This window comes from Melozone crissalis, unplaced genomic scaffold (assembly GCF_028551555.1).
Source record: "Melozone crissalis strain CALT ecotype California unplaced genomic scaffold, PUWL_Pcris_2 ptg000004l_1, whole genome shotgun sequence".
In the NCBI taxonomy this organism is placed as follows: Eukaryota; Metazoa; Chordata; class Aves; order Passeriformes; family Passerellidae; genus Melozone; species Melozone crissalis.
Genome location: NW_026535782.1, coordinates 8989422 through 9015107, shown reverse-complemented (window position 1 = coordinate 9015107; position 25686 = coordinate 8989422). Strand labels below are relative to the sequence as shown.

General features: G+C 37.5%; 1 protein-coding gene across 7 annotated transcripts in view; it reads right to left on the bottom strand.

Annotated features, from left to right (window-relative positions):
- TAFA5 (TAFA chemokine like family member 5) overlaps window positions 1–25435 on the bottom strand; it is a 417437-nt gene extending 392002 nt beyond the window's left edge. For 3 of the 7 annotated variants that reach the window (XR_008482828.1, XR_008482829.1, XR_008482830.1), the window contains exon 1: window positions 24876–25434. Coding sequence is in view for 3 of the 7 variants with exons in the window: in XM_054271642.1 (XP_054127617.1) it covers window positions 24876–24987 (112 nt within the window). In the remaining 4 variants the exon portion in view is untranslated. Of the gene's footprint in view, window positions 1–24875 lie in introns of all 7 variants that reach the window. The other 4 variants (XR_008482831.1, XM_054271642.1, XM_054271675.1 and 1 more) reach the window with 4 other exon arrangements.
- Window positions 25436–25686: the final 251 nt, after the last annotated feature.

Sequence of the window (25686 nt, the reverse complement as noted above, 5' to 3'; positions counted from 1 at the left end):
ACTATAGTAGGATTTTTCTGATCTTTCATTTAAAAAAAAAGTGTTTTTAATGAGTTATTTTCTGGAAGACTTCTATGTGGAACTTTCACAGAACTACTTCTGTGTCAGTAAGTCAGGGAGCATGCCTGTTATTCAAGATTTGCTGCCTCCAACCCTTCTAATCCAGAGCATCAACAAACATAAATCATTCAATTTTCCACCCCTACCTTATCTTATACATAAGACTGAATATCTGGAATGAAAGATTCAAACATCTCTATAGTAAGTTATACTAATTCTCCTTCATCTTCTCATGCTAGCCTTATGGTTTCACTGCATTTATTCTTCTCTTTATCTCATTGTTCTGTGATGTGGAAAACTTCTGTATACTGTCAACAGTACTAGTTGCTGGGAAACTGACTGCAAGAACTATCCCCTCACTAGCTCCATTTTCAAAAATGGAGTTTAAGAGAAAATTCTTGAGACTCACTCTGCTACTGTGCCCTACTTTTTCCTCTTGCTTACACGTGTCATATTTTAAAAACAACCTTGGTTTTGTAAATCAGGAGGGATCTATTTGAAGTCAGTGTTACTTATTTGTAGAGAACAAGCTTGCATTGGCTTTATTGGTTTACATTTCAACTACCTTGAGACACCATAAAGGGCAGAATTATGCAGCACTTAATGCTATAGAATACATGTTGTATCTTTCATGCGAGTATTTTATGTCAAATCCTTTACAGAGAAAGCTAATATAAGACTAACCTAAGTGAGTGAACAGAACTGATAATAGAAACTGGGAAATTAAGGCAAAGGAAAAAAACTAGCTTGAAAGAAGTTATTTCAGTGTGCAAGTGTGGAACAATTTTGGAATATACCCTGTACCTTTCAGATGCTGAATGCTTTCCTTGATTATGGCAACAATAAGAAGCACTGGGTTTTGCAAATAACTAAAGATAACATGGGGCAAGATTTCTTATTTAAGAACACCACAAGGTCAAACTTTTCTGAAAAGGTCTTGCTGAAATTAATATAGATTTATATTAATGAAGAATTCTAGGAGGGTTGCATGAAATTATGAAATAATTTCAAGACTTTTTAAACATAATTTCTGAAGGCTTTAGTTAGTTCTATCTCTATTAAACTTTCTATGGAACCTCAACAAAATGTGGTGATTGATTTCAAGCACATACTAGGAATTTGCAAACTTTGTACTTGGTGTAATGTTTGTTTGTTTTGGGGGTTTTCTTTGTTTTTTCTTTGTGGTAGTTCTCTTTTGGGGGGAGTTGGGGTTTTTTGGCTTTTTTAGTTGTTGTTATGGTTTTTTTGTTTGTTTTTTGTGGGATTTTTTGGGGAATTGTTATTCTTTGCAGCTCTTTTTCATTTCTTTACCCACTGGTTTGAAAATTCACTAGTGGTAAATGACCTGTGATGTGCCGGAGAGATCTCTAAGTGGAAAAGACAAGACTTGTACGTCAGGACATCAGCTGCAAAGGAAAGCATGTGAGTAGGAGACTCCCTGAGAATTGCTTCATTTCATAGATTTTCACAACACATGTTATTTCCAGCTTTTTCAAAGCATTTATCATTGCCAAATTTAACAAGGACTTGGGCAAAGATTTTCCATATAGTCCTTTACTGGTTCTATGAACCTCTATGTAGGCTAAACGTATAAATTTCTTTATATTACATTAAAAGAACATTTCTTCTTGTGCAGAACTTATTTTCTTATTTTTAGGGATTTCTAGGCAGGAAAAATTGGACATGGTCTTCTTTCTTTTTATAGCTTATTCTGCACCCCCCTCTAGCAAAGTTCCACCTTTAAGTCTTTCTCAACTGTTTTAAGCCACAATAATCCACGCTCAATGAAAAGAGCAGGTCTCTTTTCTAACCAAAAATACCTTACTGACTTGGTAGACAATAGAAGAGCAATGCATATCATCTACTTTAACTTCAGTGAAGATTTTAACAGTTTCTCCCTCAAGGACATCACAGAGAAGCTGTTTCATTTAAAGAATGAGCTGGATGAGCAGACAGTAAGATGAACTGAACAAAAGCTGAATGTCTGTGGAGGGATAGAATGTAAGAAAATAAAGATAGTGCAGAAGGTGATCTCCCACTGAGGAGTTGCACATGTACCAATCACCAAAGATTAGGAACAGGCCTGCCCTTAATAGGCCACAGCTGTGTCCAATAAGAAGAAGAGTGCTACAAAGGAGTGAGTTAACTGATAAGAAGAGCTGGAGTTTGTTGGCTGTGCTGTGAGGTGCTGTACGTGAGAAATCACCGAGAAGGTATGGGTGTTATTGCAATAAGATGACAACAAATGTCCAGGCCCAGAGGGTCGTGATCAATGGCTCAAATCCTAGATGGAAGACAATAGCTAGTGGGGGGGCCTACCCTTATAAGGGGTCCAGTCCCTTATAACATCTTCATTAACAATCTGAATGACAGGGCAGAGTGTTTCTTCTGCAAATTTTCAGGTGACACAAAACTGGGAGAAGTGGCTGATATGCCAAAGGGTCATGCTGTCCTCCAGACAGACCTCAACAGCCTGAAGAAATGGCCTGACAGGAACCTCATGAAGGTCAACAAGAAGTGCACCAGTATATATTGTACATCAATCATCTGGAAACCAATCATTTGGAAAACAGTTTGGCAGAAAAGTAGGCACCAGCATGACTATAAGCCAACAACGGACCCTTGCAGCAGAAAAGGTTAACAGTATCCTGGGCCAAAGCAGATGATGGTGGACAGCAGGTTAATGCAGGTGATCCTTCCCCTCTATTCAGCCCTGCTGAGGACACAGCCAGAGTGTTGTGTCCAGTTCTGGGCTCCTCAGTACAAGGCATGGACATACTGTAGACAGGTCAGTGAAAGCATGAAGATGGTAAAGGGACTGAAGCTTCTCTCCTGTAAGGAAATGCTGAGAGAGCTTGGCCTGTTCAGGTTAGGGAAGAGAAGTCTCAGGGGAATTTGCTAAATACCTCAATATCAAATACAATTTGATCAAGGGAGTGTGTAAAGACAGAGTCAAGGTCCTTTCAGTAGTGCCCAGTGACAGGACCAGAGGCAATGGGGCACAAACGCTGGAGGTTTCCTCTGAACATCAAGAAACAATTTTTTCACTGTAAGGGTGACTGGGTACTGGCACAGGTGGACTCTTCAACCTTAGAAATACAAAAAAAAAATCTGGATATAATCCTGTGCAATCAGCCTTGGATGGACCTGCTCAAATAGAGCTGTTGGACCAGATGAATGCAGAGGTCCCTTCCAACATCAACTGTTCTGAAAATCTATGATTCTGTAATGCAGACTTGTGACTGAAGCCCAGTAAAGATACAGAATTCAATAAACGTGTTCAAAGCATTATTTAAAAAAGGCAGCAACATCCTACATCAAATTGAAATGTTAATTGCATCAGGCTTAGCTTTGGCTGACTCTATTAATCCTCCATTTAAAGGAATATTAAATCCAGTAAAATTAAGTTATTTTCCATGTACCAATAGCAACACTTACTTGTTTGGCATTACACTATCTCTATGCAAACACTGCTAATACAAATGCCTTCACATAAACATTCACATCAATGTGCTGTTTGGCAGGAAATCACTCTTTTGTTTTCCATAGGAAATCACTATACCTGTAAAGTATATTGATTCACCTTTTATCACATTGCTTCTCCATTTAGAGACAAACAAAAGATCAAGAGTCTTTTTGTTTAAATTCATCTTTGTACTTTATAACAGTAACATTGTTAGATGGGTTGACAACTCATACTGGTGCTATGGACTTCATTATAACTAGAAGAAATTTAGAGCTGAAGAATATAATAGGCAATTATAGATACAATATTGAGATAATTTTTCTCTCCCACTTCAACCATCTGAAGCTCTCACAGAAAAAAGTATGGCTCATCCATTCAGAAGAAGAGATGCTCACTGTTAACGTTGCTCTACGAGTTGTTTGAACAGGCAGTTTTGACTAAGATGTAATTTACACTAGGAAGACAGAAGCATATAAAATCATCAAGCTAATGAAAGCCCATTATTCAGAATCCTTCACAAAATCAAAATACAGTTAAGCTAATTTTATGAATATTTTCAGTGCTTTTAACAGCACCTGGATAAGGAGCAGCTGTGAAGATAAAACATTATTCCATAATGTTTTATGAACATAAATCTCATTTGTGTGTTTCCACTCTCATTTAATTTTATATCAGTTCAGGCAATGGGACTGCATATTTCGATGAGATGCATTCCATTCATCAGACAATCTTTAGGAGGGAAATACGATCAGTGTATGAAAAGAGTTACTGGTATGAAAAAGTAGATGTAATAGAGTTTTATGCTTTGGGGAATAATGGGGAATAAAAATAACATAGTAATTATTTGAGGAATAAAAATAACAGCTCCACTTATGGGCAGCAGAGAGACTTTAGTCATAATGTATGTGGTGTGGTGTGTTATTCTGTATTATTAGCCCTGCATGGCACTGCTAAAGAGAAATGGTGGCAAGTCAGGACTAATATAACAGGAACTGGAGTATTTGTAATTCCCTCCTCAACATCTGTTGCATAAAATGTAATTTGCTCATTTGTACAAGCTGTGCTTCTTTAGAGGCAATCTCCAAATCCTTTTTTTGGATGTACCTGCCCTAATTTTCACAATTTGAATAGGGCCCAAAATAGCCTGCATTTCGGTTTCTCATAATTTGAGGATTCTGCAGTGTGCAAATTGTTTATTTAAATTACATAAAATACAATGCAACACAGAGGTATGAGTGACCACAGAGTCTGAAAAAAAAGAATTCAAACAGGATTTCTGTTAGGTTTGTTTTTGTTGGTTTTTTTTTCAAGAGGCAGAGCTCTCAAATCACCAGGAAGAATATTAGGGAAAGCAGTTAATATGTAGTTAAAGGAATCGTAATGCATATGAACATATGTTGTTTTACCTAATTTTGATCAACTTAAAAGTAAAAATATCTTTATTCTTTCAGTTGAGCTTAACACACCATCTGGTTTAATTATTCCTTAGGTAGCACACCATAAAGTTAATAGTAACAGTACTGTTAAGCCAATCAAAAAGAACATTTCTGATGTGATTTTTCACCAAGGATGTTTCTCTTAAACCCACTGACTATAAGGTCAATGTAATAAGCTTTTGCATAAGGATTATGTTACTGCCAGTGCTTGACAGATGTTAGTTGCAAATAATCACCTCTCAATTGACTCAAATCTGCTTACTAAGTGAAAGAATTTAATCATAATCTAAAGTGCTCCTTTAATCTAGAATTTTGGGCAAATTTTCATTTAAAAATTGTTGAGAAGCTATAACAACATTAAAACCACAAAATCCTACAGGATTGCCTACTAAAAGGAAATAAACTGGAGTTTATAAAAGTCACGTTGATTAAAGAGACAGAATTCAAAAGCCAATCTCAGTCCCCATTTCAGCAAAGAAAGATGAAGCCTTCAGAAGCCCAGTGAGCCTTCTGAAATCCACTTCTTTGATCAACTAAGCAAGTGAAATATGGAGTGTTCATTACTCATTGTAATACCAGAGGGACAGTAGAGATTTAGGGATTCACTTCAACATCTTTGAGCTGAAAAGTGACTTCAATCAGTTTTGCATAATCCCAATTTTAAGGAGTTCTAGTGAAGTTCACCATTCTACGCCTGCATTCAACAGACTTAATTATTGTTTAAAATTTTAGCTAGAAATTACTTCATGTTGTTTATCTTCAAAAGTGTTTTTAAAAAGAAAAAGAATGCTGTAACAAATTCTTACAAAACTGAGTGCTTCTGTATGGTCCCAAAAAACCTGTGACCAGAAAATGATAAGAAGGGGCTATAGAACAGAATTTCATCTCAACAGCTTTATAAGAATTATTTTATCAAGCACACAGTATGCTACTCTCAATTTATCAAAAGAAAGGGAGAAGATCTAGAATACATTACATGAGTGCTTGATATTATCATCACAACATATATTTCCATTTAAAAACGTAGTACTATATGTTCTCATTTCCTATTCCAGACTTTAGCTATGTGTGTGATAAAATAGGCTACATGGTGATTATGAATTAAAAAACCAGATATCAGTCATACTGAAAAAAGACCACATTAAATCACTTTAATGCCACAGTTATTCATTGTTTTCCCAATTCCTATACTTTGTTGTCCATTGTCTCAGTATACAATTTATGGTATACTGTGCCATTCTAAATCCCACGAGTCACAGTGGAGTCCAGTGACTCCAGGAAATACAAGAAGCAAAAAAATAATTTAATTTCCCACCAGTCATGCTAAATGGAGTTAATGGAATTAATTTTTCATTTACTAAATCCCCTAAATCTCATTCAACCACAGACATCCTGAACACAAACCAGCTTGGGAATGGAGAACTTTAGAGACAAGTGTCCCATAGCCCTGTTCTGTCCTTATATTTCCCTAAGTACACACTGGCAGCTACCTCTGAGTATTGGGCTGAATAAATGGTTGATGCAAGCAAGTAAATTTGTTCCTGTGTTTCAGCATTAATAAAGAACTGAACTAAATAGAACTGTAACCCATAAAATGATAAATAAATTACATCAAGACAACTCTGAGTACCTAAATGTTCTCAACAGAAGAAATGTTACACAAAAGACATGGATCTCTCCCAGGACCCATTTGGGGAAATCCTACAGATAAGAACATACCATATTGATGAACAGAAGTCATTCCATCTGTAATATAAAACTTGCATTTAAAAAGCCTTATCAAACAGTCCAAAGGAGCTAATCAACTTGTCAGAGATATCAGGAGATGAAGGCAGTAATCCATAGGTAATTCCATGATTAAGTGAAGATTTATTGGAAGAAGTAATCTCAGCCACATGATCCTACACATTTTTATCCAGCCACAGCACTCAAAGCTATCTGTCTGAAACCAATTTGACTAAAAGAGTCAGCAGAAAAACAGAAGTCTATGTGAGATCTCTTCAAGTAATCAAAACTGGTGGCTTGGTACCACAGGCCCCTATGTAATAAAATCCTATTTCTAAATCAATTAAATTCCACTTCCACTTAATCATGAACTAACGCTACATCATTTTTTTTTTTTTTAATCTTTTTTCTTCTTTATTCTTCTGATGTTCTCTATATCTCTCAGTTGTTTGTTACCTAAACAAGTCAAGCGATTTTCAACTTCATTTCTAGAAGGGAGATTCCATTTTTCTGAATATCCAGTTATTTTTCTCCCTAGTTCAGTATGAGTTTCTGAATAACAAAAATTATTCATGGCTTTGCTAATCAAGGCTAAACAATGCTGTCTTAGAGAAATTAATGCTTCTCTATTTTCTAATTCACCTTGGGGGGGTCGCACAGCTTTTTCACAATTCCAGTAACGATTCACAGCTCTCCTGCAACTAACCACCATGCCAAGGATCCCTGTTGCTGAAAGATGATAGATGAACTTTCATTTTACTACAGAAATTCATGCTGATAATTAAGAAACAGAATTGCAGAATAGTTAGGGTTAGAAGAGTCCTTGGGTGAATTTCTGTTCCAATCCCCTTCCAAAGCATGGTCACCTAGAGCAGGTTACATAGGAACGTGTCCAGCTGGGTTTGGAACATCTCCAGAGTGGGAGACTGCAACTTCCCTGGGCAGCCTGTTCCAGAGCTCTGCCACCATTGATGTGAAGTTCTCCCTCATGATGAAGTGGAACTTCCTGGTTTTCAGTTTATTGTCATTGCTTCTCATCCTTCCTAGGGCACTATGAAAGAGAGTCAGGCACATCCTCCTGGCACAGGCCTTTGAGATATTTGATGAGATCCCCTCTCAGTCTGCCCTTCTCCAGACTAAACAGGCCCAGCTACCACAGTCTCTCCTTGTAACAGATGCTCCAGACCCCTAATCATCCTTGTGGCCTCTGCCAGAACCTCTCCCTCTCCAGGGCCAAGTGGAGAAGCACCATCACCTCCCATCATCTTCTCAATGAACCTCATCATGCTGTACTTCATCTAACTGTAGTTGATCCCATTCTATTCTCAGTCTTTACTAATCATGGCCTTGGTGTTACACTTCTTCTTACAGATCAGTACAATTTTAATATGCAAGCTAAAGGATATATTTTCACCCTAAATGCATTTACTTCTTCAAGCATTAGATACAATTCCTTCTTTGATATTGCTTACACCCTATGCTTCAATACAAAACATCCCAGGCTCATACTGTAGCAAATGCCATGATCACATAATTTGTTCTAAATTAGGGAAACCAGTCAAACAACAAATTCTATATACAGAGATTATTACAGGAGCTATCTTATTTTATATGTAAAAGAAAATTCTTAATAATTTTCATTTAGTAGGAAGCAACTGTACTCTTAACTTTACTATGTGGAGAACAGGAGGGGAAACAGCTGTTTAAAAATAGCAACATTTGTAGTGAAAAATGGCTTCAACTTTGGGAATAATTGATGTTGCCAGTACATTCATTGTTTGAAAATTACCAGCAAAGCATTGAAGAAACAAAATGCATTAAAATTCAGTAGACTTTTAAGTAATTTTCAATGTGAAAATTATTTACAATTATTAACTGTTGGTCTGTTCACACATATTAGTGGTCAAGAATACACAACTGCAGCTTAAAATAAATTCTTCAGTCACTCACCGGTAGCTGTACCTAGAAGCTACCTAAATCTATCAGGAAACTCTTGCAAAAGGGAGCCTTGAAGTACAAACAGAAAATTACCACTTTATCCCCTTCTGTCATTAGTTCTTTTTCATTGCAAGTTCTAATAACTTGATCAATGAAACAAGATACTCAAAATTATTATGGGTTTTTAACCATCAGTTTTCTAAGAATTACATACTTGAGGAACAAAAGAAGCACTGGGATTCAGTGAAGATTAAGGCTTACCCTCTCTTTTGTTCCATTCTTTTTGTTCCCATCTCAATCCAGTAAAATAAAATATCAATAGCTTTTTTCCTATTTCAATAAGTGTACTATTCTTTAAAAATGAGGTCAAACCCATTATTTTCCAGTAGAGAATTTGACACAATATTTTCTAATTAGTGAAGTACCTACTTTTCTGTAAACACCATTACAAGACATCGGTGTCAAGTTTTAATGCGCCTGTGCAGAAACATACATTTATGTAACCCGAAAAGACTCACCATTTGATTATGACTGCTGGCCAGGCATTAAAACTACTAAACCATACAACACTTTGATGTCTCAGTGCTGGAAATGTTCTCAGCTGCTGGCCAAAATCTGATCACCTTTTTCTAAGCAAAATATTCAGTAAAGTAGTAAAAAACCCTTCTGTCTAACACCACCTGTCACCTGGGCTTCAGACCAGGCCACTGGCCTGAGACAGCACCTGTGGCTCTGCAGGGTGACCTCTGCATTGTAGGGAAAAGGAAGACAGTTACATCAATTCTAATAGACTTGGCACCTTTGATATAGCTGATCTCCAAATACTCCTACTTTCAACCCAAAGACAGTTGCAGACAGCAAACACTAACAGTCTGAAATTCCTTGGGCCATTTTTCTCAAACCATAAACATGGGAAAGTACAGGCATTCATTTTCTCTACCATCTTCAGACTCTCACTATGGTTGCACTCCTCCTATTTACTTTTCTTCAGGATCTAGATCTGCTAAGTGCAAGAAGCAGAATCCACATACAGCATTCAACTCTACCCTGCACCAAGTATGAACAAAAACAAATTCTGTAAAAAGCTCCTGTTTAGAGAAGAGGTGGTGAGAACTGAATCCAGGAAGGCCAAAACAATGCTTGAAGCATGACAGAAGTGCTCAAAAAAACCTCGCTCTGGAGTAATTTCCATTTACAAATATATTTGTGGCATTATAACAGGCCACAGCTTCAAAGATATATTTTCTTCCTCATCTTTGGCTTAGATACCATGGAATCAAAAAATGTTTCCCTGGATTTCATCTGAGATTTACTGGAACGTACCAAGTACGGGTTGGTCCTGGTAAACTGGTCAATCATTTCTCCAGATCTGTGCTGCATGTATGAAAGGAGGAGGGAACTGTGATTTTATGTGGAAATGAAGCTTCAAAAGAGACAAAATTCAAAAGAACCAACTAAGTTATAAAAATATCTACAAAGATTAGTTCAAACTTACAAAGACCTACACTGGTCCACAACAGTAACTTCTGTACTCATTACCATTCCAAGAAAACAATTATGTTTGTCATTCTTCACAATGAAGTGTAAGCAACAAAAATTTTATGATGGTATTAGCATCATAGTGATACTAATTCCCACAAGATTAATAGAATACAAATCCAATTTATTCAGATTAATTTACCTTCATTTTCTTCTTTTACACACAAAATGGAAAGGCTCCTATAAATTAATTGAGCTATTTATTCTCCAAAGGAGAGAGGGGGACATGCTTGTTGGCAGTGTTTTATGAACCTGAAAGGTAATGGGGCCCATAAAACTCTTTGACACATGTTTTTGAGCTTCACATAATTAGTCTGTACCTCATACTTGAAGTGTAAAAAAAGACTAGTTTCTTTTGCCTGATCATCTACCAGCCAAATTTGCTGCTCATAAGAATTCATGTTATAGATTTTTACTCTCTTCTCTTTAAAAAATAATATTTAGGTTCATTGAGGTAGTACATCTTTTATAAAAGGCAAAAACAGCAGTTGCATTATGCCTATCCTGCAAAAACATACATAGCAACCACTCTTCTTCAATGTTATTGAAAACATAAGAAGAAAATTAAGTTTAGAAATATCTTGTTAATGTACAATCAATATTCTTCATGGAAAATTAGGATTCATCCTCTTGAATGAATTGAGACTCATCTGATCTTCACAGAAGGAGTGTCTGGGCCTTGGAACAGGATGCCTGGAGAGCTGGTGGAGTCACCATCCCTGGAGATCTTTAATAAAACACTGCACGTGGCACTCACTGCCAAGGTCTAGTTGGCAAGGGAGTGTAAGGTCATAAGTTGGACTGAATGATATCAAAATTCTTTTCCAACCTTAGTAATTCTGTAATTCTGTGTGATCTTACATAGATCTGGTTTTTTAATCTGTATAGAATCTAGTAAGGCAATGGGGAAGAAATTCTACAATAAAATTATGTTTATGCTGTGTGTACATGGACTATACTTGGTACAATAGAGTCACTCTCCAAAATAGACTGTAGAAACAAAAATTACTAATTTCTGGTATTCATAAAAGTTTCACATTTAGATGAAAAATTTTTCAAGTGCGGTACAGAAACTAAAATTAACAGAGAACTAAAGCACATTTAAAGTAATAGATCAAAGCTACCTTTAGAAATCTAGCTTCTTTCAAAACAAAAGCTGTATACCTAATTTAAACAGAGTTAGAAATATTGAGAGTTTGCTATATATCTTGATATTATCTGTATGCATTTCATATGTGGAAGCTCTTCTTCCTTTGTTAGTTCCAGTGGCTCTGATACCACTGCATGTTTCCAATGTGTTATTTCAATATTAGTCATCTTAAATCCAAGTAAAGAAAAAAGAAGTCTTCTCTTTTCACCATTAATACTCTTTCATCATCTGCAATTGATTTAAAGAGAGGCTTTTCAAGTGTTTACATAAAATGAATCATTCCTCATCTTGTGAGCTTAAACTCGCTTAAGTTCCTTGTTTTTAGGAAATCAACATTGTGGTATTTTTCCTGGAATTATATAAACTGTTAATATATGTAGGTGTTAAATGTATCAAAAAACATGCATTCTGTCTGAGAACAGTCCCAGCAAGAACGACTTTCAGTGCAGGAGAAAATGCACTTTTATGGTTATCACTATTGCATGTTATAGATGCAAGCACTGCAACATTTCATGAACCTTGCGGCCAAGATTCCTGTTAAGCGTACACAGCAAGTAAGTGAATTTGCCAATACACATTCTGTAAGATCTTGATTTTCCTGTCTCTCAGCTAAAATACTACAAAAGGTAAGAACGAACATTATGACAGATTGCAACCACTTTAATTCCTGCACTACAAGAGTTCTTGCATTGAGCAAGGAGGCACAAGTGTGTGCTCTCAGCAGGGACAGCTTCCTGACTAGCAGTAATGTTTCAGACTCAGGTGCCTGTGTTTCCAATGAGGCAAAGCTGAAGTGGGTGATCCAGAGTATCAAATGGTCTTCCCATGTGTTTATCCCTCTGTTTATTTTGTTTGTATCTGAACTGTGAAAGTCTGTCAGAAAAACTATGTTGAACTGAATAGGAGACCAAGACAGCACGGAGAATAGAAGAGATCTCCATAAGATAAGGGAGATGTAGGTAAGAGGGAAAGCAACCAACACACAGATAAGCTTCAGTGCGGATTCAGAAACTTTCATTATTTAATGACAGAATTTTCTCTGACAGTTCTCCATCACATGTACCTGATTTAACTCAAAATTTTACTCCTCCATAATTTCTGGAAATGTGTATTTTTCCCTTCTAAATAAACTTAAACTAAAAATTGAAACAGAAGCAACAACGCCCAACTTACAGCACTATCTCTGATCTTCTGTGAAAGAAAAAAAAGGTGCAGATTTAGAGATGTGGGGGGAAAATGCAACATTTTAATCCCTTAAATTCAGCTGCAGTGTTACACTGTTACATTAAATATGTGAATTTATAGAAATATAGACTGAGAAAAGTAAATCAGAAGCAAAGTAAGAACATAAAATTGGTTAAAAGCATACTTCAGAAATGTTGCTATTTGACTTTACAGAAGAGCTCTGTAATTCTCATTCCATATGCTTCATGTCACCATCACCTTCAAACAAAGACCAAAACCAACTAGCCATGATTTAAGTTCTATATTTCTGATATTCACTTTTGAAACAATTGTTTCTGTTCCTGGAAAAATGGATACTATTCAGCCAAACCACAGGTGTCCTTTGTCACATGAAACATATAGGAGGACCTCAGCAATACTGACAGCTATCTGAAATTAAGGGGCTCTTGTCACGACAACTGGCACATAACCATCACATCTACCAGCATTCTGGCAACCTAAAAGGCTTGTTCAAATTACATGCACTGAAACTGAAAGCATATTTTTTCCTCAGCACTTCAGTACTCCTAACCTTCTGTGCATAATCATATCTGTTGCTTAATATACTTCCAAAATAATTGAAAACAGCAGAAGAAATTTTAAACTAAATTCTAACAAGGTACTTATACTCAAGACTACAGTATGCTGTATCACAGACTTTATAATTGGGCTCAGAGAACCTGATGTAGGAAGAAAAAAAAAAAAAAACAAGATAAAAAAGCTCAATTCTCAAATCTCTGCAGATCTAGCAGTTGGGAGAAAAATTCTCTACACATATATCAAGTTAATTTGTCTGAGAAGTCACTGACAAACTGTGATTCACATAGCAGTACCTGTCATGCCAACTAACAAAAAAGCACTTCAGAAAGTGGCAAGACACACAGTAGGGGCAATTCACCTGACCTTAGATAAGAAAAATAAGGAAGCAAAACTGAAAAGTACGAAAGATAGAAAACTAATATTGGAACTCAATGCCAACACTGAACACTAAATTCAAAAGGAAGCCCTCAGGAAGGAAATGGTTATCATTTATTATAAACTGTGAAAGGAAAGGTAGTGAAATAAATTGGGAACGTGCTCTAATTAGATAATGCAGGAGACGTTTTCTTGTTTTCTACATGTTTGGTCTTTGATGGAGACAAAAAAAAAACAAACCAACACAACTATAATTTCCAGGAAACTTACTAAGAAAATGAGACAGGTGCATCATTTGATATTTGTGTCTATGCTTAAATTAAAATACTACAGGAAAAGATCAGTTTCACTCTGTGAAGTTGACGATTCTAAAGGACAACCTTTCCCTCTATAAAGAGATTAATTATTGGAGAAAACAACAGAGGATGATTCTTAATACTACCTATTGTCAGTACAATGCCAATCCTATGAAGCCAGTGTACTATTTATGCCAAAGAATATTCCAACGTATACCTACAATAGGCCGATGAATTCCTACATTGACATCAAATGCCAGGGCTAATTTTTAGCAGTAGCTGGGAGGGGGCATGCCTAGGACAGAGAGATTATTCCACATCACCCAAGGTCATTGCCAGGTGAAGGGGAAAGGCACTCTCACTTCTGGGGAGAAGGGGTCCCTTCTGGTCAGGAAAACATGGCAGGGGAACTGTCAGGCCTTGTTTATTCTCATAGAGTCCACAGTGACCATTTTTGCTTGTGAATCACTCTCTTTTGCACACTTCTATTACCACTGTTGCTGTTACTGTTCATTTCTTATCTCATTTCTATTCTTAGTAAATTGTTCTTCTCTCAACCCACAATGTTTTGTGCCTCCAACAGGAGGTGGGGTGGAGGGGGGAACAGTGTTTGGGGTCTTTTTAGTGTGAGTACTAAATTGGAGAATACCATTTCTAAACCATGATGAGTAAGGCATTCTACATTTGTAGACAGGATTAAAGTAGAGGTCTCACAGGCACAACTAGAACTGAACAGCTTTAAGACAAATAATCCATGAAGATATATTTACTGTGAAAAAAGGCGAAAAGCAATATATTCCTTGAACAAAAACATATTTATAAAACAATGAGCTATAGAAGGCAACAAATCTCTCCAGATGAAAAGGACTGTAGAAATAGCACTTAGACTGAAGAATGGAGAACTGAAGGAACATCTTGGGTTATAAAGCTCAATATCCTTCCAAAAATAACCACAACATTTTTCATACTAAGCTTCTATTTTCTTCATATCTCCTTTTATATTCAAGGTAAGCATTTCAGGTCTTCTTTGTCCCTGCAGCTTCTTATAAACATGTACACATTGTTCACCTTTAAAACTTTTCTTACCTAAGTCATTAGTAGATGAAGGTGTTTCAAATGTTTTAACCCCACTATAAAAGTTTGCATGGTGAAAATGTGTTCAATATTGTTTCATATGGAAGAGGCTTAAAAAAGACAAAAAAGGGAATGGTAAAGCTGATAACCTTTGGTACACACTGAAATTCACATAGGTTCCAACTTCTGGGGGAAGACAGAATTTTTAGTGTCCAGAGTGTGACAATACTGTCAAAGAAACTGAAGAATTTACAGTAAGACAAAACATTGCAAAAAATATTTGGAATTAAAACTGCAAAGATATCCTCAGAAAATCTCAGTAATTTATGCCAACTACATCCCTCAAATTGTGCAAATCCTTTGCTGCATTAATTCAGTACCTTGACCTACAGTCTTAATCAATCTGTATCACAAGCCCATTTTTCTGTGTTTTTCTTCCCTATAGAAACACTGAACCAGTTACTCGGCATTAAACATTTTAATATTAAATGTGGGCCTTGAAAATAGGAAGAGCAACATCCTAAAAATGTTGTAATGATGGACTGGATCAATGTGATAACACACATGTTAAAACCTTAGCAAGTTGTCTATCTGCCAACAAAGACAAGCACTTCTGCAGCACAATTTACATCAAACTCTAATCTCTATCATGTATCTTAAAAAGGTCACATGAACTGCCCTGTGAAAATGTTTATGCTTTCACTGACTTTTATATGGTAAATATAGATGAATACACTGCAGAAATCTAAAGTAAGGAAAAACCTGCCCTGTTCAGATGAAACTGAAATTCTTTGTCAGCTGTTTCTTTTAATCTATAAGGATCTAACTTTCAGAACATTTATATTTGAGTTTGGTGGTTTTGTTTGTTTGTTTCCCTGGCTGGAGCTGGTAACTTAAAATGAAAATATCTGTGAAAGTTCTTTAAAATGATACCTTAAAAGAATCATAATTCCAGATATTATGCTCTACAAGCACATGTTACGAAAACGCTTTAGAGGAGGTCACTTCATCAAAATTATTACCTTTCAGAAATATTTGGTGATATCAAATTTTAAAGCCTCTTATTTTTGTTTTAAATATTGATATGGTTTTTACTGAGCACATATACACACAAAAACATATATACTCTCACCTTAGAATGAATGTTCAATAGAGCATTACTGACAGTAGATACTTAGAAAGCTCTGTAAAACCTTTCTGATATTTTTCAACAAAATTATTTTCCATAATAACTCAGGTTACTATATTAGTTCAATTCAGGAAAGAATTTTCTATTTTTTGATTCAAGCTGATATGAAGAACTACATTGGAATTTGTTCAGTATACAAAATAAATAATAGAAACAGCCACATTTTTTTTAGGTTGCACACAAGGAAAGTGTCTACCCAAGGTCTAAATAAATAGAAGGTTCATTTTGGCTCAAAATGTGAGAACCCTTTCAGTAATATAAGAGAATGGTATCAGTAACAGGTAAGCTCTCAATATCCGTTACATTTGTATTTGTTTAATTTAAAGAAAGAGAACGAAAGTCATAGACTGGTTTGGTTTGGAAGGGACCCTTTAAGATTATCTAGTTCCAACCCCCACACCATGGGCAGGGGCACCTTCCACTAGACCAGGTTGCTCAAAGCCCCAGCCTGCCTGATCTTGAACACTTCCAGATACGGGGCATCCACAGCTTCTCTGGGCAACCTGTGCCAGTGTCTCACCACCCTCACAGTAAAAGACTTCTTATGTCCCATGTGAATCTACTCTCTTTCAGTTTAAACTACTGCTCTTTGTCCTGCCACTACAGGCTCTGGTAAAACATCTTTCTCACAAGCCCCCTTGTTATACTGCAAGGTTGTAAGTAAGGAATTCCCTAAGCCTTCTCTTCCCCAGGCTGAATAATTCCAACTCTCTCTACTGGTCTTCATAGGCTTCAGCCCCCTGATCACTTCTGTGGGCTTCCTCTGGGTCTGCCAGAAGTGCCAGAAGCCACTGTTCTCACAGCATTTCAACATTTCTGCCTTCAACTAAACCATTTAATGAACACTACAACAGCTTAGCTTAAACCCACTTCTGTCATCTGGCTAAGATGCTCTGCCAAACTTTCCACTGGTCTAGTTCAATGGAAAAATTAAATATCCTCTGAAAGGAATATTGACAGCTGAAAGTATGAAGAGTGACAGAGGTATTCAGGGTTAAAGGTATCTCTATTTGTCAGTTTATCATCTCTTAAAACACATTTGTCAAGATCAGCATTATAGGATGATCAGAAAAAAAAAAAAAAGAGTTCCAAGAGCAAAGGTCAAAGCCATCATAAATTATACTAGGATTAGCAAGAACTCAGAAAGAATTTCCATTTACTTTTTGTTAGACTAGTGTCATATGTAGTCATTTTTTTCTTTTCCATATGTAGTGATTTCTCATTTCTGTAAGAATTAAGGACCCTTCTCTCAGATGACACATAACAGATTCATCAGGTTCTAAAGCTATGCTTAAATAAAGTTGGACAGTGAAATTCTCCCCTACAATGGATGAAAAAACAGGAATTAACCCAATCAATATAACTTGCAATCTAAAATATTTCTGATCTCGTAGGCATTCTGTTCTTGGCTTTTACTCTGGGCTGTTGCTGGTACAGAAAATACAAACAGAACACATCTGTTAACTATGTTCTGGAATTAACCACCACACAAAACAAAAACAGAGACAGTCCCACTGTCTCTGACAGACCTTCCAAACACTAGAATGAGCAATGGGGTCATAGCATAAATTGCTACTGTCAGTTGCAAGCAAAGGCAGAAGGATGCTTTATTATGTAAGGTATGTGATCCTAAAAACATCATAAGATCCTGCCCTGTTAAAATATCTCCTGTTGGGAGAGCAGGATATGACAGTGGAGGAGAATTCTGAAGCCAAGGGTCAGATAAAGGCATGGGTTAACTTGGGCTGCAAGAGAATGAGGCAGCCTAGGAGTGGGACCTTTTATTTGGCCATTTAGTGATAGGATAAGGGGCAATATTTTAAAGCATTAGTAACTTCAAATTGAAAGAGGGGAGGTTCACATTAGATATTAGGATGAACTTCTTTAATGTGAGGGTGTTGAGGAACTGGAACAGGTTGCTCAGAAAAGTTCTCATCCTGGGAACTGCTCAAGGCCAGGCTGATTGGGGCTCTGAGCAACCTGGTCTAGAGGAAGGTGGCCCTGACCATGGCAGGGGGTTTGGGACTAGCTGAACATTAAAAGGTCCCTTCCATCACATAAAGAGGCAGAAATATACAAAATAAATAAACATACATAAACAAACTAAAAAAACATCCGAATTATAAATAAGTCACACTAACCGACAGCCTTGAAGGGCACTGTAAAAAGAAAAATTTAAGCTAGAGGTCTCTCTACATATAGTTTATGTTTTGTCCAACAACAAGATGCAATTTGGCAAAATAAATAACACTTTGTTCTAGAGAAGCAACTTCCTTATTGCTGTAGTGCTCCACAGGCAATGAAGAGAAGTGTCAGGACTTCTCCTAACACTGCAAAAGCAGAGATGATATTCAGGTGAGTGGATGCTACTCAGGAGAAAACCAAAGGGGTTATTGCTCAGAGACCCTTTTAAAAAATGGTCATACTCCTCATACCAATTAGAGGATTTCTTCTTATCTGAAAGCAATCAAGTGTTTGAAGAAGCAGTCCATTCAGAGATCAAAATAATACACAGGCCACATGGTTTGGAAGAGATCGAAAGATCACATAGACGCAAAACCCTCTACCATTCGACTTGTTATTCATGACCAGTCCTTTTTTGAAAAACATGCACAAACTCTTTGAAATGAACCTCTATACCAAAAATATTGGAAAACATGGTCTAAATACGGGTCATATATTTTCAAATAGTCACCACATAACATTTTCCTATTTGCAGGGCTAACACAAAAGCATGAAGAGATGACTTTCAAAACATAGACAATAAGCATATTTGCCAACCATCTGTCCAAAAAGCAATCTAACTTAGATTTAAGCACAGAAAAAAAATTAAAAAATAGATTCCCAACCCAGCAGTGGAACAACACACCCGATGAAATGTGAGATTAAGCATGGAAACATTCTAGTTTGAATTTAGCAACAAAAGAATATGCAGACCAGGAAGATTGTGGCTAATCAAACCCAAGTGGATTTGCCTATGTATCTAACACTTCTACATGAAGCTCAGTATCCAAGTGCATTTTTGAGTTACTGACAACATTCAATGCACACCTCTAATAAAGAATATTTGACATGCCAGATGCTGGACTTGATGTCAATGTTTATTTTCCCATGTAATAGCCTTATGGTTAGAGCACTCTCTAAGAAAGTACTAAATTACATCTTAAAAACTGAGATGTTTCATACCATCCCCTTCTAGCAGAGGAGAATGAATACACACTCCTAAAGGCTAGGCTCAGTGAAGGACTTTCTTTAGTGACATCAGTAAGGAAAGACCAAAAGATTAATGCGACTCCAGTAAAAGAAAATCTAATCCAGCTCATGTTTACACCCTCTAGTTGGAGCAGCAGAGCTCTACTCCATGGCCCCAGTTCCATCTTCATAGTATATGGTAAGAAAAAACCAGTACATTACATAAACAGCACAAAAAAAACTGTCAAAGAGGTCCCAATCTCTGTCCTGTCAATCCGGCTGAAAGACATGGAATGCTTCTCTACCACATATTTAATTGAAAATATCCATTTTCTTCTAGTTTCCCCTCCCTACCTACTTCCCATTATCCATCCACATCAGTGGTTATACTTGCAATGGAAGTATGAATAGGCAGAATTTAAACACATTTGAGAAATTGTAACAGTGCTTACTTAGCCTTAAAGGGTCAAATACAATATTCAAAGCAGTAAGATGGCATTTCTTACGTTAATGCCAAGGACATATCTGGACAGACTACAGCACAACTGCTGAGACAATGTCGGTGACAACTTGGTACCCACATTGGCCAGTAGTATGCTGTAGAGGCCATCAAGTTCTAAGCAATAAAGCAACCAATTCTGGTTTGATCACAAAAATTAAGCCTGCTTCAAAAGGAGCAACTGGGACAGTACATAAAGAAATGGAATTTTAATATTTTACTTATCCTATTTAATTTCATAAAAGCATTATTCTTTCTTTCTATACACAAATTAGACTGAAAAAAGTTCGACTTACAACAGCTGTTCTCTATGTCACATTCTGCATACAGAGTTTGGGAAAAATACATACACAGTAATTCTTGCAGAAAATATAATAACATTACAGATCAGGTAAACAGATTTTTTAAAAATCTGTGGTTCTCAGTTCTGAAAACAGAAGGGACCTGAATGATAACAGATCAATAACAGGAGCTGTAGGCTTTCATTCAGAGCTGACTTGTTTGCATCCAACATAAATGGGCAGTGACCATTTACCATCTAACAGCTGTTCAGTAGCCTATGCATGATGACATGGTAGCCCCTGGTGTAGAAGTGGCCAGATGACAGTCACAGTTAATTGCCATTTCTGCTGGCAGTCTCAAATAAGGAAACAATAAGACCTGGAGACCATAGTAGCCCATGTCTTTTAGACAGAAAGCAACTCCAGAACAGGACAATGAAAAGGTATTTCTCAAATGAGCCATGTCTACCCAATAAGTAGCAGGATGTCAATTTAAGGTAAGGTTAATATAATATTTTTTTGTGGTTTAACCCCATCCAGAAACCAAGCACCAGGCAGCAGCTCACTCTCTCCCCATGAGCAAGACTGGGGAAAGAATCAGAAAGGTAAAAGCCAGGAAACTCACGGGTTGAGAGAAAGATAGTTTAATAGGGAAAGCAAAATTCATGCACACAGGCAAAGCAAAACAAGAAATGACCTCATCCCTTCCCCTGGGCAGGCAGGTGTTCCGCTGTCTCCAGCAAAGCAGGGCTCCATCATGTACAACAATGGAAATGAACACCATCACTGCAAACTTCCCCTTCTTCTTCCCCCCATTTCACACTGAGCATGATGTCACATGGTCTGGAATGTCCCTTTGGTCAGTAGGAGTCACCTGCTCTGACTGTGCCTCCTCCTAACCTGCAATGTACTTGCAGTTTCCTCACCAGTGTGGCAATAAGGAAAGCAGAAAAGGCCTTGGTTCTGTGCGAGCCCTGCTCAGCAATAGCAAAAACATCTCAGTATTATGGGAATTACTTTGCATTTTGGACTTTTAGATTCCTTTTTCCTAGTACTATCATTATTTAGTAAACATAAATGCTGGGTTTCATACTGCTCTCTTCCATACACTGTACTCAAAGCAAGGAAGTCAATTTTCCAAATACCATTCAGTTTTGGTAGCTCCTTTTAAAAAACCCATTTACTTGCCCTCATAAGTATTAACTTAACAGCACAGGGCTCTAAAGTTCTACTCCTTGGGCTTAGAAAACAGCATAAAAAAGGAAAAGTAAAAGCTTGTAACTGCCACAAATTTGCTAAAAGCTGATTCCTATATTGCTTTAAAAAGTTACCATTTACATATAAAAAGTCTTTCAGTATTTATAGCAAAGTCAATTGAATAAATGCACTAAGAAGTAGTTCTGGATCAAAACTATGTTATTTACATTCCTGATGTAGCAGGCAGCTGTGATACCACACAGAATTTCCTTAATTTGACAAAGCTTTCAAGCATGGTAAAATACTCCAGTTATACAGAAGAAAAAAAGCAACGAAACAAAAACCCCCAACAAATCTATTCATTTCACCTTTTCAACAGTAAAAAACACAATGTGAGGCATTCACTGTAGGTACTTCTCTCCGGTTTACTACTGTTTATTAAGCAAGTATGCAAGACACACATATGGAATCATAAAATGTCACAACACTTTTAATTCTGAATTGCCATGAAGGTGGCTACCCTCTACCAGGAGAGCCTTCTGAGGCTGTTTTTGCATTTAATGATTCTTCTGCTTCGCAAAATAACTCCTTGTTGCTCACACCAAGGACCACAAACAGTCTATTTCTACTACTTTGTTCTTGCCTTCCCCTGTTGAGAGCCTATCAAATCAGACCATTTTCCTTCAGATGGAGAATATTACATTATATTTATCACTATAGCAACTAACCTAATTGATTTGATGCAGGTTTCTCTTCCACCATAGGATGGAGCCATTATCCCTAAGTATAATCTAAACATTTAAGAAAGAAAAAATTATCAGTTTATCATTTTACCACATCAATAGGAATATAATTGGGCTTCAGAAACTAAAGCATAAATCAAAGTCTAATGGGTTGTACATGTACATCCAGAACATTCTTTACAAATATGTTTACCTGTCAAGTGGAACTTAGAGTATGGTGTTTACTGGTTGCTCCCAGTAATAGGAAGGACTATTGTACAACAAATACACTTCCAGAAAAAAAAAAGATTCACAAAGTAATTAGGAGAAGGAGAAGCAATGTTCAAATAACTGATTCAGAAATAAGCCTTTTCAGACTAACATTAAAAATGGAAATAGGCAAGATACATCAAAAATTGTATTTACAGTGCTATTAAGAAAGGAAAAATGGAAAAGTTATTTTCCAGATTTTGTTTTGGAGGCTGCAGAGTTTGTTTTCAGTAGAATGATACAATAAGATAACAAAATATTAAGTTCCTGTAATTAGTTTGGTAATATATTCACCTTTATGGTTATACTTCTGTATTCCTGACAATAAGGTGTGGGGGGAAATAGAGACCACCTTACATAGTCAAATTTCTTTTCTTTTACTTCCTAAGATATATGGCAATCCTGTTATTTTTAAAACATTTTTAAAAGTCATCATGTGCTCCCCAAAACCCAAATTTGCTTTTTGTCAAAAACAAGCATCAGATGTAAAAAGACTGATTAAACTCTAGCTGATTTTTAAGAGAATTCATAAAATCTGAAGTGCTGCTTTACCTAGAAATAGCTTCACTTTTTTTTATCTTGATTTTTCACAGAGCAAAAACCACTTTTTTCCAATGTCTCAAATACTACCACTAGAGAAAATGTTCATGATGCTTCATTAACATTTGGAATTGCAATTGTCAAATCAGTGACGCATTACATAAATGGTGGAGTGTTTTGACACTGCATATTTTAAGCAGCATGGTGCTTTTCAGTGCTATATGAAATGAAGAGTGTACTACATATTTGAGGAACACCATCTACACTGTCTGGAAGAAATAACTAGAAATTGATCTTTAAGCACACTAGAAAATGCCTTGAGATTATTGACCAACATTTGCATTTTTCATCAGTAAACAATGAACAATATGTAACAATTCAAATGGATGACTACATTCCTTAGGATAAAACACGGTCAAACTTCTAATTACTGCAAATAAATAATTTCTGAAGTGTCAGAGTTCATGGTTAACTCTTTTTGAGGCCATGCTGATTGAAAATGTATGCACAGAAGATCTCATATCTTCTCATAAGAAGCCTGTGATGCTTTGGACACTTCTAACACAAACTTAACAAAATATTTCCTATCACTAATACCAAACTGAATTCCCTTTGTCACTGAACTATTCATCCTGTAATATGCACTCCCACAACACAATAAATTATTTTAAAACTCACTATGTTGTTTAGTATATCCTCTACATTATCACATTGAATACAGCATTATGTACAGAATTATATTATTAAAAGTGTGGCCTGTTTAATATAATTTTATTAATGAGAAGTGTAATGCAAAATGTGCTAAATAACAAAAAACCCCCCAAACTATTACAACACATGTTATTCCTTCTGGCATAATTCACTTCCAGTGTCATCAGTGTAAAGAACCCCTGGAATACACAAAACAGAAGTGAATTAAAGGTTTTCCTAACCAATTACAATCTTGTTTCGAAAAAACCCCAGAACACATACATGGAAAAATGGTCAGTGTAATACAGCTGGAGGAAATGGAATAGAGGGTTAAGAAATGCAGCAGGTATGCTCCTGCAAACCAGCATCTATTTCCTATTCATCAGAGCCTACACCTATTACAGCTCCACCAGACAAGCCTAGTGCAAAATCCTTTATGCTACAGCTAATGAAAGCAATATGCACCATGGGTAAATTACAGATCCCATTCAGCTCAGGGTGGGAAAATACAGTGTAGATTCATTTTGGCAAAGCTGTGTGGGTCCTTCCTGATAAATTGCAGTTGTTTGGGTTTTTTTTATTATTGCATAAAAATTGCTTTTTCTATTCTCTTTGCAAGTTTCCTACTCTGGTGCTATGGACTAACTTGCATTCCCTAACTTAAAGTGTGGGCATTAACTCTATTTACATTATATAACTGCTTGAAAATGATTCTTGCTGAAAGCAAAACAAACAAACACTACCAAAAACAAACAAAAAAGCAGGAAAAAAAAATACCTTTAAAAGTATTTATAGCCCAAATACTTCATTCTTACAGATACCTTATCTGCAATACTATAATTAATGGAAAATCTATCAAGCCTGAAAAAAGAATATAAAAACTTTACTGATAACCTGAGATGCAGCCCTAATACTGGCAACATGGACTTACTAAACTGCTGAGGATATGCTAGAAAGTGCCAAGACTTGCTCCTATGGAATTTCAGAGGATCACATATGAACCCAGGATGTTAAGACATCCGCCACTTGATGAAGTATGTGCTTCCTAAAAAAATGAACATAAGCAAACCAGCTCCCCTTCATGGAAGGTGGACAGAGTTAGGAGAGTGTGTATGTGGAGGGAGCAGCCTCAGAGCAATCCGGTAACATCTGACAATAAACAGTGAACAGGGATCAGGGCTACTACCGCTAGAAAGTTTGTTTCTAAAATCCAAGAGACGATACTATTTGGACTGGAAATGCCACATTTACAACCTAAGGACAGCTCACTCTCCTGAGAAGCAGCAGTATTAAAGTGCCGATCTACCTGCTTTGCCATAGGGGAGTGGGGGGAGATGTGCTGAGGGGCAAGTCTAAGGCACAATACCTGTGCCTGCCAGCTTCAGAGCTTGGCCCTCGCCTGAAGTGTTACCTCGCATGGGAAGGGTGTAGATTTATGCCCAGCAAAAGCACCAGGACAAATATGTACTTACTGCAGTAAGCGATTAGGAGACTAGCCAGGATCATGATAGCCCAGAAAGTTGAGGACATGCTTGGCAAGGTGCTGGCATCTTTCCTACTGCTTCTCCTGGGAGATGGAGCCATTGAAGCCACTTCCCCAGCGGGGGGAAAGTCAGACAGTTTCACCAGCCAGCTCTCCCCTCGACTGATGGCCTTGTTCCACGTGTAATCCTCAAGGAAGGCATCTTCCAACGACTCTGCTGTTCATCATCAGCACCATGGTCCTGTCGCAGGAATCATCTTCCAGCAAGAAAGCCAAGGCGACTCTAACGCAAGCGGAGCTTGGGAACAGCGGCCACAGCCAGCTTCCCTCCTGTCACTGTGGTGGGATGCACTAGCATGGAGGGTCTCACTGCGGCTGGGATGCCTCGCGTGGTACTGAGCTTCGAAGACGTCCCACGAATAAGCCTCTTTTTATTATTATTTTTTTCTTTTCTGTTTTTAATTCGCAGAAGTTGTTCCGCTAGCTGTCCTTGCCCCTGCCTCCCTGTCCCGGGGGCAGCCCCGCAGGCGGAGCGCGGGCCCCGGCGGTGCTAACGCGGCGCCTCCCCCGCCCGCCCGCCCGCGGCTCTACGGCGACCCCCGCTCAGGGCGCGGCCGCCCCTCAGCCCAGGCCAGCATGGCCGCGGGGGCCACCGAGGGGCGAGGGCAGCCCGGCGCCACCGCCGCCCGCCGGGCAGGGCTCCGCGGGCAGCTCCGCGCTGAGAGGGCGATCCGCGCCCCGGCCCAGCGCCCGCAGGGCGAGGACAGCCCCGTCCCCCCACGGCCTGTCCAGCCTGAGCT